The sequence below is a fragment of the Aulonocara stuartgranti genome (assembly GCF_965226115.1).
Source record: "Aulonocara stuartgranti genome assembly, chromosome: 2".
In the NCBI taxonomy this organism is placed as follows: domain Eukaryota; kingdom Metazoa; phylum Chordata; class Actinopteri; order Cichliformes; family Cichlidae; genus Aulonocara; species Aulonocara stuartgranti.
Genome location: NC_138940.1, coordinates 11295488 through 11312198, shown reverse-complemented (window position 1 = coordinate 11312198; position 16711 = coordinate 11295488). Strand labels below are relative to the sequence as shown.

Below are 16711 nucleotides of genomic sequence, written 5' to 3'. Positions count from 1 at the left end.
TTGACGTTTCCTGTCAACTGTCAGGAGCTGATTGGTCAACAGAAACTCTCGCTCGACCCGCCCATATGGAGCTGCACCTCGTGGACAGCGATGATTGGCTGAGCTGCCAGGGGAAGTGTTCCCTCATTGGCTGCAGTCATGCTTATGAAAAGGCTTAAGAATTCGGGATGAGATTGAAACTGATTTTTGTAGATTTTGATTCATAAACTGATTTAATTCGGTTCTAACCTATTAAAGACATGAAACCGGTCATTATTTCGCATATTTGCTTTATTGGATAAAACATTCTGAATTTCCAAAGCTATTTATTTAATAACTTAGTTTAATTATGACTTTTTTTAAAATTTATGCTAACTGTAACCAAATCATACAGTCTCTGGGGAACAGTTTTATTCAGAGCAGAAACAAAGGTCAAATGTATTGTAAAAAGTATTTATTACATGTATTTCTAATCTAACAGCACCTGAAATACACATTTGGTACACAAATATGAGATAAAAAAAAAAGTTACCTTTACTTTAATGAGAAACAAAAATGAATTTTCAACTGTTTTTGTGCACACAGTAAACATGCACACCGGTCTGCACTAAAAGACTGTTTGATAAAGTCTAGGGGGGGGGGGGGGGGGGAGCATGTGTGTGTTGTTTACCTGGGAAATCACAATTTAAATGCGTGTGTAGTTTCTGTGTTTGAGGGTCCCTTGATCTGTGAAGTGGTGTTGTTGTTAGTGTGATCATCACACAAACAACAGCCAATCAAGGCATGCTGACATAGCTTTGATTAACAGTTGACAAGTGAGCGGGCTCAGCTTCTTCTTTGATGCTAAAGCGAGACCTCCAGGCCTGAAAAATTAGTCCAGCTCTGAAGAGCTGGACTAATTGTCTGGCTCTAATTGTCTGCGCTGGCTCCATTACCCGCTGGCTGCTTCCCAAACAAACACACGTGCGGCTTGGCACTTGTGCTGTACGTAACAAGTCACGCGACGTGACGCTGCGGCTGTGATTGGTTCGGCTCTGCGCTACTTAGTTTGGATTGGCTGACCTTTTAGAGGACAAGAGCGGCGAGGTCTATCGCGATAGCTTAATTTCTCTATCGAGTAAAAGTTATATCGCGATACATATCGTTATCGTTCTATCGCCCAGCTCTAACTCATCCCCTCTCCCTTTCCAAACGCCTTCGACGCTTATTCCCTTCCGATGCTGATGGTGGATCAAGGAGACCAGCGCACAGGCTGCAGGCCCGGATGGACTGTCTACATTGGCTGTCTCTCACCCTTTATCCACCCCTGTTGCTTGTCATGTGTTTCTTTGGTGTATTAAGAGTTTTTTTTTCATGTGCTCTTATGTGCAGAGGTGTCTTTTTCTGTTCTCAAACTGATCTCCCTGTTGGAGCTCAGTCTGGGGGGAGTTATTTTTTTCTCCTTATCTTTCCTCGTGTGGTGCATTTTCAATTGTTATACCTCTCTGACCTGTCTTCCCCATGTGATGTTTTGTGAAATGTATGTATGGTCGGAGGGTAAGATGGCGCCGCCATTGTGTGCAATAGGTCGGCAGCCTTATGAAATTTCCCCTTGTGGGACTAATAAAGGTATATCAATCAATCAATCAAGATCCTCTAACATCTACCTAAGGCTCCAGTAGTGAGTCAGCTAATTGGAGTCTCTGAACTGGACCCGTGGACTGTGTTTGTACTGTTTGAGCCTTTTAGAATATTTTTAATGCAATCATCTAATATGGCTGCTTTGTGGTAAATTGAATAAACAGACCATCCAACAGGTCTGAGCTCCAGTATTGCTGAGTGAAACTCCAGGATTTTAACTGGATGTTATTGTGCCCTAATTAGCAGCGACTGAATAAACATAAATCACATAAGACTGATTCTTTATAAAGCTTCTTTGGGCTGTTCCCTTATTCACCAGGGGTCGCCACAGCAAATAGATCGGCATGCTTGATTTTGTCAGGTTTTCAGATCAGATGACCTTCCAGCTGTCCCCAGAGATTTGGGTGACCTCCTGGACTTGAAAAGGGATCTTCTGTGTATTAGCTGAAGGTGTTAATCCCTACACTATGGAGCCACAGATAGTGATGCTTTATCATCGAAGAAAATGTTCTGATGCTTGACTCTGTGTCAGAGCAGAGCTCTAAGAATCATGTGATCTTCCTGCATGTGACCGCCACACCACATGGTGCCGTTACCCATCCATCCATTCGCTTCCGCTTATCCTTTTCAGGGTCGCGGGGGGCGCTGGAGCCTATCCCAGCTGTCATAGGGCGAGAGGCGGGGTACACCCTGGACAGGTCACCAGTCTGTCGCAGGGCCAACACACAGGGACAGACAACCATTCGCACTCACTTTCATTCACACATTCACACCTAGTGACAATTTGGATTATTCAATTAACCTATCCCCACAAGCTGCATGTCTTTGGACGGTGGGAGGAAACCGGAGTACCCGGAGAGAACCCACGCAAACACGGGGAGAACATGCAAACTCCACACAGAAAGGCACCGGCCTGATGTTGGAATTGAACTCAGGACCTTCTTGCTGTGCGGCAACAGTGCTAACCACCGTGCCGGTGCCGTTACCCTTCTAAACCAAAACTCAGTTCTCTTCCAGAGCTGGTTGTTAAAGGTACCCATCCACCTGCTGAATTATTTGTGACTTTTAAAGTGATCGTAATTAAAAGAGTTAATTTCTTTAGTGTCTTCATAAGACCCTTATGAAAAGGACATCGAGGGAACAGTTTACCCTGCCCGGGATAGGGTTACCGGGGCCCCGCCCTGGAGCCAGGCCCGGGGAGGGTGCCCGAGGGCGAGCGTCTGGTGGCCGGGCCTTAGTCCATGGGGCCCGGCCGGGCACAGCCCGAAGAGGAGACATGGGCCCATCCTCCCGCAGGCCCACCACCCGCAGGAGGCGCCATAGGGGTCGGGTGCATTGTGTGCCGGGTGGCGGCCAGGAGCGGAGGCCCTGGCGGACTGACCCCCGGCTGCCAAGACTGGCAATAGGGACATGGAATGTCACCTCTCTGGTGGGGAAGGAGCCCGAGTTAGTGCGTGAGGTTGAGAGGTACCGGCTAGATATAGTCGGGCTCACCTCTACACATGGCTTGGGCTCTGGAACCAGTCTCCTGGAGAGGGGCTGGACTCTGTCTCAGTCTGGAGTTGCCCCTGGTGAGAGGCGGCGGGCTGGGGTGGGTATCCTAATATCCCCTCGGCTTGCTGCCGGTACGTTGGGGTTTTTCCCGGTGGACGAGAGGGTTTGTTCCCTGCGCCTTAGGGTCGGGGAACGGGCCCTGACTGTCATCTGCGCTTATGCGCCGAGTGGCAGTTCAGAGTACCCAGCCTTCTTAGAGTCCCTAGGGGGGGGGGGTGCTGGAGGGTGCTCCACCTGGAGACTCTGTTGTCCTGCTGGGAGACTTCAATGCTCACGTGGGTAACGACAGCGAGACCTGGAGGGGCGTGATTGGGAGGAACGGCCTCCCTGATCTGAACCCGAGCGGTGCTCTGTTATTGGACTTCTGTGCTAATCACAGTTTGGCCATAACGTACACCCTGTTCGAACATAAGAGTGTCCATAAGTGCACGTGGCACCAGGATGCTCTAGGCCGTAGGTCGATGATCGATTTTGTAATCGTATCAGCAGACCTGCGACCATATGTTCTGGACACTCGGGTAAAGAGAGGGGCTGAGCTGTCAACTGATCACCACCTGGTGGTGAGTTGGATCAGGTGGCGGGGGAAGACGCTGGACAGACCTGGTGCACCTAAACGCGTAGTGAGGGTGTGCTGGGAACGTCTAGCAGAGGCCCCAGTGCGCGAGATCTTCAACGCACACCTCCGGCAGAGCTTCAACAGCATTCCGAGGGAGACTGGGGACATTGAGTCCGAATGGACCATGTTCAGCGTCTCCATTGCCGAAGCTGCTGCATTGAGCTGCGGCCGCAAGGTGGTTGGTGCCTGCTGTGGTGGTAATCCCCAAACCAAATGGTGGACACCAGAGGTGAAGGGAGCCACCAGGCTGAAAGAAGGAGTCCTATCGGGCTTGGTTAGCCTGTGGGACTCCGGAGGCAGCCGACAGGTATCGACAGGCCAAGCGGAATGCGGCTCGGGCAGTGGCTGAAGCAAAAACTCGGGTGTGGGAGGAGTTCGGAGAGGCCATGGAAAAAGACTTTCGGGCTGCCTCGAAGAGATTCTGGCAAACCGTCAGACGTCTCAGGAGGGGAAAGCGGTGCTCTACCTGCACTGTGTATAGTGCTGGCGGAGCGCTGCTGACGTCGACTGAGAAAATTGTCAGGCGGTGGAAGGAATACTTCGAGGACCTCCTTAATCCCACTGACACGTCTTCCGAGGAGGAAGCAGAGTCTGGGGATGAGGGGAATGACCCACCAATTTCCAGGGGCGAGGTCACTGAGGCAGTTAAACAACTCCTTGGTGGCAGAGCCCCTGGTGTTGATGAGGTCCGCCCCGAGTTCCTGAAGGCTCTGGACGTTGTAGGGCTGTCCTGGTTGACACGCCTCTGCAATGTTGCGTGGAGATCAGGGGCAGTACCTGTGGACTGGCAGACCGGGGTGGTGGTCCCCATCTTCAAGAAAGGGGACCGGAGGGTGTGTTCCAACTACAGGGGGATCACACTCCTCAGCCTCCCTGGGAAAGTCTATGCCAGGGTGCTGGAAAGGAGAGTTCGTCCGTTAGTCGAACCTCGGATACAGGAGGAACAATGCGGTTTTAGAGTGTGAAGCAGCGGGAATGAGGATCAGCACCTCCAAATCTGAGGCCATGGTTCTCAGCCGGAAAAGGGTGGAGTGCCCACTCCGGGTCGGGGATGAGTTCCTGCCCCAAGTGGAGGAGTTCAAGTATCTCGGGGTCTTGTTCGCGAGTGATGGGAGAAGGGAGCCGGAGATCGACAGACGGATTGGGGCTGCAGCTGCAGTAATGCGGACGCTGCACCGGTCCGTCGTGGTGAAGAGGGAGCTGAGTGTAAAAGCGAAGCTCTCAATTTACCGGTCGATCTACGTCCCTACCCTCACCTATGGCCACGAGCTGTGGGTAGTGACCGAAAGAACGAGATTGCGGATACAAGCGGCAGAAATGAGCTTCCTCCGAAGGGTGGCTGGCCTCTCCCTTAGAGATAGGGTGAGAAGTTCGGCCATCCGGGAGGGGCTCAGAGTAGAGCAGCTGCTGCTCCACATCGAAAGGAGCCAGCTGAGGTGGTTCGGGCATCTGACAAGGATGCCCCCTGGGCGCCTCCTGGGTGAGGTGTTCCAGGCATGTCCCACCGGGAGGAGGCCCCGGGGCAGACCCAGGACACGCTGGAGAGATTATATCTCTCGGCTGGCCTGGGAACGCCTTGGTATTCCCCCGGATAAGCTGGAGGAGGTGGCTGGGGAGAGGGAGGTCTGGGCCTCTTTGCTTAGGCTGCTGCCCCCGCGACCCGGCCCCGGACAAAGCGGATGAAAATGGATGGATGGATGAATTTCTTTAGTCTTCAGCACTTCTTGTCACCTGACTTTTTTCAGATTGAGTTGGACATAAACACACTTTTAAATTCAAATCAATTCAGTTTGATTTAGATTAGGCTCATAAAAAATCCAAAGCACATCATATTGTAAGGTAAAGACCTTACCTACAAGACTATAGACAAACATTCAGTTCTCCACCTGAAATGAAGATCATAGAGTCTGTGTGATGAAGCAGCTCCTGCAAAAAACAATGAGTGATGCTGCCATTTCATCATTTTTGTGATGAAACGAAGTTTCCAGAAAACTACTCGCCTCTTCCACATCACCCACCTGACAACTCTACAGCCAAATATGCGCATACCTCAAGTCCTTACTGACATTTGGAACAACCAAATGTCATTAATTTCATTCATAGAATCATTTATAATTACTGCAGTATTAAAATGTTCAAAAGTGATGAAAAACCCTATTTTCACTCTATTTTATGACTGAAGTGTAAAAGTAAATAAAGTAGAAAAAGATGCTTTTTAACACTTAACCTCATAACAGCACTCCTGTGTCATATGTATGTATGCTTTTTTGTCCTGTTGTAGTACAGATACAACGGTGCAGAGCAGAAATTTTCTGTTGTTGGATAGTTTCGATGGAAACAGCTCTGCTGACGAAGTTACTCTTCATCCCATTTATCAATCAGTTCATTTAAGAGCAGAACCACAGCACGATGATCGAGTTATCACCCTGACTGAAATTCACATTGATGATGATGACGAGCAGTTTGTGCTTCACATTCTGGTCTGTGAATCTGTTTCTTCACCTTTACAATAAATACTGGTGTACCAAAAGGCTCAGAATAAGGACCTGTGTTTTTTACTGAATCTGCTCAGAATGCTCAGTTCCTTGGAAAATGTCAGTTTACATGCAGATGATGCACTGATTTATTTTCCTAATTAATCCTACAGTTTCCTTATTTGACTCACACTTGAACGTACAAACATACAATGAATTTTCCATCATGAGAAGCCAGATGATGTCAGATACACCCCTGGAAAATGTCAGCTTTCATCTGAAAAGAGTAGCCAAGACCTTTTTAATATATTCTGTAAATATTTTCACAAAACGTTCCTCCATACCTTCTCCTTTTTTCATGTCTCTATGTCAAAGTGAAGTTTAGTTTTCGTGACAGTGTGAAGTAAATTTTTTGAATGTGAATTCCTCTTCATTCATAAAGCCTGTCAATTCACCTCATTACAGAAACGTCAGTATGAATGCATTAATCTGATCAGAAAATGACAAAAACGAGCAAACATTAATTATTTAGGAAGCTTTTTGCTCAGTTTTAACAAACCTCACGGGGGGTGGAATCTGGAAAAAGAAAGACTTTCCTGCATTAGAAGAGATGCTGAAATTAAAAGACACGAGGAAACCACTTAAATTTCTGTCTTTATTACAATTCACAGATTGGATAGAAGTTTAAGCTCATTTAAATAGAGTTTATCTAAAGGATACAAAAGACACATACAAGATGATAGCAATGCATTCCAGTGCATCTTTCAAAGAAAATAAAAAAAATAAAATCCTGGGATGTTTCCTGAAGCTAGAGTTAATTTAGCCTAATATCACTGATCAGCTGACTTCACATCTGAAAATCTGAACTAGTGACAGTTTGTACAGGAAAGAGAGACACATCTTAATGCAGGAGAGTCTCGATAAACTGTTCCCGTGGTTCATTTACCTTTACTTCACTTAGCCTGTTCCTGTGGATTTCTGTGAGCAGATTATAGACGTCAAAGCTACATCCTGTGGTGTTTCTGCATATTAGCAAGCCAATTTGTACTGTGTGAGCAGCTAGAATCAAAGAGGAATGTGATGCTATTCCTCTTGAAAAATTCCAGCAGCCGCTCTCCTCAGTGCCCAGATGTTTACAGACTGTTGTTCAAAGAAGAGGAGATGCTGCACAGAGGGAAATGTGGCCCTTTTTAGAGACGTGTTACCGCGTTTTCAGTGTTTTACTGTGAATAAAATACGGTTTCATGTTTCAGCTTCACTTCACTGTTGTTGTGTGTATTTGAAGACATAATTAGTACAATAATAATGGAAACAAATTAGAATTACTGGGTATGTTTTGTTGTTTCTTATGAGCGACTGCACTGAGTGCAAAGGCAGTGCACTTCAACACATCCACTGGAAGCTGCCCAGTATAACCGCAGCGTGACAGGCATCAAAGCAATAACCTTCGAGCCACACTCGCACTTCATAACATGGTTTAAAGCTCCCAGAAGTGCAGAAATAACGGGTGAAATTAAGTTAAAACAGCATTAAATGTTACAGAAGGAACAACACACTAAAACACTCTTTTGTCCTACATTTGTGTTTTAAAGGCAGATGACAGCACTTAGAACACCACATATTTACTCATTGTTAAACCACAGAACCACTAGAGAAGGAGAGAGCCTCCGGACGGCCCCTCGCTCTTCACTTTAGTCCAGTTCAAGACCTCAAAATGTCCAGAACCCAGGAGATTAATCAGAGCCCTGGCCATTATCCACCTCGAAAACCCAAGAACGTAAGTCCTTAAAAGTGATTCTGGAGTTTTAATAAACTTTGACAGGATGTTCATTTCGCTCTCGGTCTTTCAGAGAGGTAATGTGGCCCCTAAATCTGACAAATGTGCTCATAAATCAGTCGATCCAACATGAAGTCAATTAAATTCAGTCGGTCCAAAGTTAGACGCACAAAAGAAACAATGATAATGTCATGAATTACGTCACTTTAAGGCAGCTGTTCGGGGAACAGATTAAAATCTGCAAACGAGGGAACAATTTATCACAAACTTCTCTCCTGTAAGACGACACTGACACCGTCGCTCAGCGCGAGACAAAGAGCCGAAGGACGACGGCGTCTGCTCAGAAAAACTAAAAATCGACCTGTGGAGAAGACACAAGAAGGAAAAGTACCCAAGTGGTACAACAGAGTACATCAGAGTACTACAAAATACATCAGAGTACTGCAAAGTATCTCAGATTAGTCCATAATATCTCAGAGTCCCTCTGAGGGACGGTTCTCTGATTATTTTTCAATACTCTCTGCAGTACCCTGATTACCCCAGTGTTCTGAGGCACACTGTAGTAGTACTGCATAGTACTGTGGAATACCTCACAGTACTGCGAAGTATTTAAGAGTACTGCAGAGTAAGACCAATGCAGAGTAATCAGGGGACTGTTGAGTACTTCAAAGTACTGTGGAGTGTACCTCAAAGTATTAAAAAAAAACAAACCCTCAAAGTACTCCATGGTACCTCAGGAGACTGTGGAATACCTCAAAGCATTTTACAGTCTTCTGAGGAATTCAGAGTACTGTGGAATATTTTTGAGTACTCTAGACTATTTTAATGTAATTAGAGTACTGAATAACAGTCAAAGTGATGTGGAATATCTCAGGATACAGTGGCGTATTTCAGAGTACTAATGAGGAACCACAGAGTACCAAAGACTCTCAGAATACAATGGAGTATTGCAGAGTAATCAGAGTACTGCAAAACACAGAGGAATACCTCAGAGTACACTGGAGTATGTCAGAGTAATCAGAGTATTACACAGTAATCAGAGTACTGCATGGTACTGAGGAATACCTCAGAGCACAGTGGCGTACAGCAGAGTAATCAGAGTACTACATGGTACTGAGGAATGCCTCAGGGTACAGTGGTGTACTGCAGAGTAATCAGAGTAATCAGGACACAGAGCAGTCAGTGTGAAGGCCTCGGTAACTTAAAGATGTGGTCATGAACAGAAACTCGTCGGCGTCTTCGTCAGTAGTTTGAAACCACGATAACGGGAAGAAGGTCCGAGGCTGCAGCAGAGGATTCTGGGTATTTGTGGACGCTACATGTTGGGAGGCGGGGCCTGTTTGAAGTGACTCTGCTCTTTGTTAAGGCAAATTGAAGGAGGGGAAACGCCTGGAGCACACACATCACCACACGCAGCGAGTGGATGCACATACACGGGTACTGTGGGCGGGGCAGGAAGGTCCCGTCTGCAGACAGGAAGTCCCAAAGCAGCAGATCAATCATCAGAGGTGGCTCGCCGCTCTTGCCACAGCCTCCGTGATTACCAGTGTTTCAACATTGAGCTTACTGTATGTACACATAAATACAGGATGAGGAGTAATGACATCACTCCTCTGGGTGGAGACAGGTGAGCCCACCTGTCGCTGTGTCTCAGTCTCTGATCTGTTCAGTCCTGCAGCGCCGAGGTCCTGCCAGGCGGCGGCGCTGTGGCACCGCGGTGGGGATCTGGTGAGCGGGACGAGGCAGGACGGGAGCAGAGGAGCTTCCGGTCAGCTCGTCTGAACGCCGCTGAGGTAACTTCGAGGGGGCGGAGCTTTACTCGGCTTTCTTTATGAAGATCTGAGAGAGGAGAGACGGCCAAGGCGTGAGTCACAGAGAATCACTAAAATAATAACGAGACAAACCCGCCTGACCTGCTCAGCATCAGCTGCTTTGCACGATCACACAGGAAGTATGGTGGGGGTCCAAACCTGCCGCTTTTCACTTATATAGCCTATCTGACCCCTCGTAACTCCAAATACAGGGGATATTCAGAAGATATGATAGATTTATTAAAGTTTGAATAAACTTTAATGAGAGGAGCAGAAACAAGCGCGGTAACCTGGATGTTTGATCAGTTTCTGAAAAAGCAGGTGGCTGCTCAGAAAAAGTGAGAGCATTCATCACAAGCTGTGCCCAGTTTCACGTGTGGCCCTGCATCTATAAATCCAATCATTATCGAGACTGATGCGTCTGCAGCTTTGCTTCACAGCTGATGGGCGAGCTGCAGCACGGATTCAAGCTGTTTTTATTTTCAGCCACGCTCTAATTATCGTTCCATCTGGAGACTCACAGGTTGCTTTCCCGGTGTGTTGGCCGCATTACTACAGGAGAGCTTTCAGTTAATATTCACTGTGCTGTCATCGTTTGTGCGTGGATCTTATCTAAGCTCTGATAAGACATGACAACTGTCGGCCTAATAGTCAACTTTACTGCAGTCTGTCACTAACTGGAGCTACTGTAGCTGATTCAGGGCACAGCTCTGCTTCCTGAACTATCAGTCCAATGAAATAAAATACAATAAATTTTTTTTTTTTTTTAAAGAAATCTTTCAGAAAACCTGCTGGACACTGACATCAGTGGTACCAACTTTCTGTCTCTTTCTGGTGAATATACCTGAAATTAGTTCTTAGATTGGGCACTGGGACCACATTCACTGAAAAGGACTTAATATACTGGACCAGTTTGTACAGACAGAGTAAAGAAAGGATTACAGAATACTTTATTTATTTATTTATTTAACCTTTATTTAACCAGGAATGTCCCGTTGAGATCAAAGACCTCTTTTTCAAGGGAGTCCTGGCCAAGAGGCAGCACATTATACCCCGGAGACTTCAGAATCCTCTCCAAGGACTTCTTCTGTCAATACTCAGCAGTAAGTGTGGATAAATGTCTCAACAGAACACTGTCTTTTGGTTAGTTTTAGTTTGATTTAACTCTGAGGCGATCTCACCTCGCTGAGGATCACCCAGACTGGTGAGTCCGTGATCACTGAGAGACGCATGGCCTCCAGGGGCCCGAAGCTGGGGTCCACCTCCCCCTCTGCGATGCCATTATGGAACGTTCCTGGAAAAGATGAAGATCAACAGGCTCAATAACCTGACAGGAGAAGTGAGGATGGTTTCAAACAGAAGTGCACTGTGACAGCTTTTTAAATTTACAGAGATTTCTACTGTCATTTTATTTAATCTGCCAGCGACCAAAGTAAACACAAGGCAGTTAATGGTGCAGCATCCTCTTTGCGATCTATTTCATCCATTTAAATACAGCAGCCTGCAACCACATGCCAACTGCTCAAGGGATACACATTTTTCCCCGGTGACCTCCCTGCCTAGGTTTTCTAAAGTCTTGTTCTTTGCTGTTTCCTGTTATTTTGGACATGTCACTTTGGTGATTTTACTTCCTGTGTTGTCCCTCTGTTATGACTGTCTGCTCTGCCCTCATTGGCTTCACCTTATTATCCTGGACCCTGCACTATGAAATGAGATCCACATATCCACAGTATTTTTCTTTTATCTGGATTCATTTACTCTAACATCAGTAATCAGGATAAATGGTCACATGAACATGGCAAGTTAATCCACGGTTTCACTCATAGTTATAGATAAATGTACTGACAGCAGACAACTAAGTATTTCCAAACAATAACAATAATAGCAGATAAAAACATAATAAATGGTTTAGTCCATGTGTAAATTTTATATAAGTTCAAATAGCTGCTCTGTTTTAAGATGAGACATTAAATCTTATACAACAATAAAATGACTGTAGAGTTGTTTGGAGGGAATAAAGTTACTGATCATCAGGGAAATGCGAATACAACAGAGCTGTACTCATTTTACATTTAAAGCCCACTTTGATCTTAAAACCCAGACCTAACCCAAAAGTTACCCGGGTCAGAGGAACACATACTTCTGTTCTTCATTATGTACTTTCAGTCTTTGTCAGGCTTCTTCTTCACTTGATTTGGGTGTGCTTTATTCTGTTTTGTCTTTCTGTACCCTTGAATAGAATAAAACTCACTTTTTGTTTTGGTCACTAATTTTTGTGCCTGTGTTTGGCTCCTGCATGACAAAGAACATGCTTCACAAAAATACTGGCGGTGGGCAGTGCTCACCTCCAGCCTCATAGTACATGCACCTGTGGTATAAATGTGGTATAACTCCTTTTTGAGATATTGCGCCTGAAAGCTTTTCACTGAGATTTTACTAGAAACACCTATAGTATAGACTTTAAAATCCTACATTGCCTCGCTCTGAAGTTATTGTGTTCACAAATTGTTCACACAATTGCATCACCCCGCCCAGCCGCCCTGGTGGGACGAAAATACCCCAAGATTTTCACACTGAGGGGTAAAAACTGACCTCTTGATATACCTACTTTTGGCTCAGATAAAACATCTTATCTTTAACGAAGGTTTATTTGAATCTTTAACCTGCTTTTTTAGCATTTTAAAAGGGATTTTGAGGTAATTAAGGGATTGTTATGCTTTCTGTGCAGATTTACAGGGTTATTAAGACCCATTACGTGTTCCCACCATCCATTTATTGACCCCTGTGGTTCCAGCTTTCTCTGAGCCTGACTACCAGGAAAAAAGCCTCAGTCTCCATCAGACCCTCTCTGGCGTCCTGCCGGTATCGGGTCTTCCAGCAGAGGTTGGTTTCAGGGCAACTGAACCTCAACAGAGCAATAATCCCTCAGAGGATTTATTTACTAGGATTATCATGCTGGCAGTGATGCTTCCAGGTAGCGACTGTAATCCTGACAGAGAACAGCATCTGGGGAGCATGTTATTGTTTATCACAGGGAATTATCTGATATTATTGTGGGTATTATGGTTTTCACTCAGTATCCAGACTCGTGTATACGGCTGTCTGAGAGCTGTCCCCAGAAACACAGATCACACAAAGGCTCAGAACATAGAGAATAAAAAATAATCAGACGGCAGTTCTTGGGCTGACATGGGAGCTTTCTTTTTGTTTCTCCTACAATAAACGCCGACAGAGGCGGGAAACAAATCTTTTAAGAGGATGACATTTTACACTTTCAGGCAACAAACAGCAGACTTCAGGTCCACTTCAAGTCTAGATTAAAGCACAGGAAGCAGAAAGGAGGACGAATAGAAATACTCGGGTATGAATTCTCCAGAATTCTTGAGCTTGATTAAATGAACTGAACCAAAGTCCATCCCAATCGTCTGATGGGTGATTACATTTTTAACTGAAACAATGCGAGCCTCGTGGTGGTGCTAGAGGAAAAGTGAAAACATCCAAGTTCCCATGCTTCCCCCTCAGGACTGATCTCTTTGTGAAGGAATTTTCCACAAAAATTCAAAGCGTGTTTAAGATGCCGAGCTTCTCAAAAATAAATTTATACAAAAGAAAGTTTGAAGCGCCTAAAAGTTTCTGTAAACTTTTGATTTCTGTGGAAGTGACGGGAACATTGACCTTTCCAGGACAGAACCACGTGTTTGGGCTCTTTCAGGCTCGATGCTGGGACATGACAGACTGGAGGAGGAACCTGAACTTCACTGAAATGAAGTTCCCTCCTTTCTGTAGCCCACCCTCCTTCAAACATGCCGTTTAGTCCTGACTCTCTCAGACGGTTAATTCTCACACAGAAGATCTCACACACTGAAATTGGATGCAGGTCTCCTGAAGGCAGCACGATGAAATGAATAGAGTGAAGGAGCGTGGCTGGATCGATCCGCCGACTCATCTGAAAAATTGATGAAGGAGATAAAGAGCTGCTGGTAATTTATGATGTCAGCCCACACTGGCGCTCCTTCCACCTGCTGTAGGCCAGTATCTTCTTTCCCTCTGAAGTCCTGATTCCTTCAGGTGGATTCAAACATGCACAAAACAACGTCTTTCATGCAAATAATGAGAAAGACAAAAAGACGACTGTGGTCCAGAATAATCTAAAAGAGTAGATGAGCTAAATAGGCCAGAAGCTTCAATGTTTGCATTCATATAATAGAAACTGACCAAGGATGCTCGGTGCTCCCGATGCAAAGAACAAATGAGCAGATTAATTTTGTTCTGTTGGTTTTATTTCAGTTTTTATTTATTTTAAGTCAAATAACTTCACACAGCATGTCAGGGCACCTTAATTTATTTACTGAAGGTTCCAGTTAATCCTGCTGAAATCAGCCCAGCTGGAGAAAAAACAAATTCCAGTAATGAAAAGATAAATCTGACAGTCTGCCAATGTGTGTGAAACCCCGAGGCTACACTGAAAATCCAACCTGTGACATGAAATCTATTCCCGGCGAGTTTATTGATCGATTGACTGAACGCACCTACGCACAGTCTCTAACTTTTTCTGCTTATTCTTTCATCTGATCATTTTTACTTATAAATAAAGTTTACATTTTTACGAGCATCATCCTGCAAGGCCGGATTTCTACCAGATGGAAAGCGGACTGATGTAAGATCTCAGCACGATACCTGCCTCTTTACCTTCTCACATCCACAGCGGAACCAAGTTTTGGCCTTCAGCCTGTCAGTTTTTACAATCTAATGCAAAGTTTTCATAACAAAAGTTGTTGTTCAGCTCTTAAAGTTTGGAAAACACCAAACCTGTCAGGCTGCGTGCTGGTTAAAGATGTGCAGAACATCACTGTTAAATTATTCAATATACAAAAATAAAGGAGGAGAAGTTTGTGGGTTTTCGCCTTGTGAATCACGAAACCTCCACGAGCTGAAAAAATACACCAAATAAAAGCGCAGCGCCAAAGCCCGCAGTTCCTCTACTGTCCACCAGAGGCTCCAGCAGTCAGCCAGACCCCATAGACCACCATGTTAAAACTTTACAGCAGAAATAAACATGTTTAGAGCCTCATACAAAAATGGTTTTGGTCTCTGTAGATAATTTAATCCTTCAAAGCAACGGTACAGTTATAAGTCACCTGTTAAAATATTATATAGGGTTAAATTATTATGCTTTGTTAGGGGTGTGGCTTCTTTGACTGAAAGGTGGATGGAGACACAGGTGACTGTAGCTGCTAGCTGTCACCTCAGATCACTGGAGTCCCTGAAGTGGACCTCTTTGTGCTGTTGGAGCATCTTTAATAACATCATCTGACCAATAATATGGCTGCTGTGAGATTACTGTACTAACTGACTGTCTGAGATTCCAGTTTTTTTTTTTAAATTTATTTTATTTGGATGTGACTGAGCGCTAATTATCAGATGTGTCCGTGTGTGTGATATGCCCACAGGATTTAAAATGGAAAGACTACAAAGCAGCGAGTGAACAGTCTATGGTCACAAACACAGATCATTCCTGAGAAAACAACTCAAAATATAATCAAAAATCAAATTAATGTGACTTTTTAGCGCACAGGGCTCAGATATTTGAAAGATCAGCTGTTCCAAGGTGCTTTCTTTACAATAATCCTTGCTGGGAGGTGAAATATTCAGCACTGAGCTCTGCTGATTGGCAGTTTTGTGGAGCTGCTTACAAGTACAGGTTCTTAAAATGGAGAACAGCCGAACTCGATCAGCTGTAAAGACTGCGTGTCGAAGTTCACTCCACAGCTCAGGAAGATAAAAGAGTAAAAGGAGCGTTTTCCCTCCCTGCAGATGTAAACTGTGACAGCTCATGTGCAGGGAAAGAGCTCATTACAGCTCCTCAAATGCAGCAGTCAGTCGCACGTCCTCAGCTGCTGCTACACCCATCACTTTATGATGATCGAGGAAACTCGGTGAAGCTGCACACAGCTGTCTGCTGTCTGTGTGCCATCACTCACCGATTCTGATGAAGCCGTCCTCGGTCCGGTGGTACTTTGGCGTTTTCTCCTTCCCTTCTATCAAGGCCTCTTTCTCTGCCTGGATATTCTGGAAGCAAACGAAACACCAGCCGATCAGTTAATCAATTAGATTATTTGACTCTGTGTTTGTATCGTTAGTGTGTCAGAAAGAAAACGCCTCATCATTCAATTAGAAATCTAATCTAAGGCCATTCATTGAAAGCTGGAGAGTCTCAATTATAGTTATAATAAGGAGAAAACTCATTTTTATCATGGATCAGTTACATGTGCAATAAAAGCAATAAAAAAAAAAACCAGCTCCTCTCCTCCAGCTATGTTTAACTTTTCTATTTAGATTCAGAACTTGTGTTTTCTGCAGCTTTGGGCTCATTTTACACACTAAAAGTTTAATAACTTCTCATATAATGGGGAAGGGATAGCTCAGTAGGTAGAGTGGTGGCCCCGTGACCGGAAGGTCGGGGGTTGAATCCACTGAACGGCTACCCTGAGGTACCTCTGAACAATCCCTACAAACTGCTCCCCAGGCGCCCAATGGCTGCCCACTGCTTCACTGAGTGAATGGGTTAAATGCAGAGAGGAATTTCCCCACAGGGATCAATAGAGTATACATTATTATTATTATTATTATTATTATTATTATTATTATTATTATTATTATGAATACAACAGCACCACGGTTAAAGCATCACACTATACTTGTAACATTAAATCAGGATTTTACTTGAAATAATGCAACACTGAGTACCCTTTTCTGAAAAACTTTCACTTTTTTCAGAACCTCATTTACCTCCTTAAACAATCAAAGCACTGTGGGGTGCATGTGACACACCTCAGGTCAACTGGATTTGTTTAACTTTAAAAAAACTACCAAAACTCTC

At 44.8% G+C, this 16711-nt stretch overlaps 1 protein-coding gene across 1 annotated transcript in view; it reads right to left on the bottom strand.

The window, feature by feature from the left end:
• Positions 1-6884: 6884 nt before the first annotated feature.
• Positions 6885-16711, bottom strand: part of mgat4b (alpha-1,3-mannosyl-glycoprotein 4-beta-N-acetylglucosaminyltransferase B) — a 120246-nt gene continuing 110419 nt past the window's right edge. Inside the window, exons 13-15 of the mRNA XM_082551237.1 lie at positions 15813-15900; positions 11013-11125; positions 6885-9859 (exon numbers count right to left, since the gene is read on the bottom strand). Of these exons, the coding sequence (XP_082407363.1) occupies positions 9836-9859; positions 11013-11125; positions 15813-15900 (225 nt within the window). The 3' untranslated portion in view covers positions 6885-9835. The remainder of the gene's footprint in view (positions 9860-11012; positions 11126-15812; positions 15901-16711) is intronic.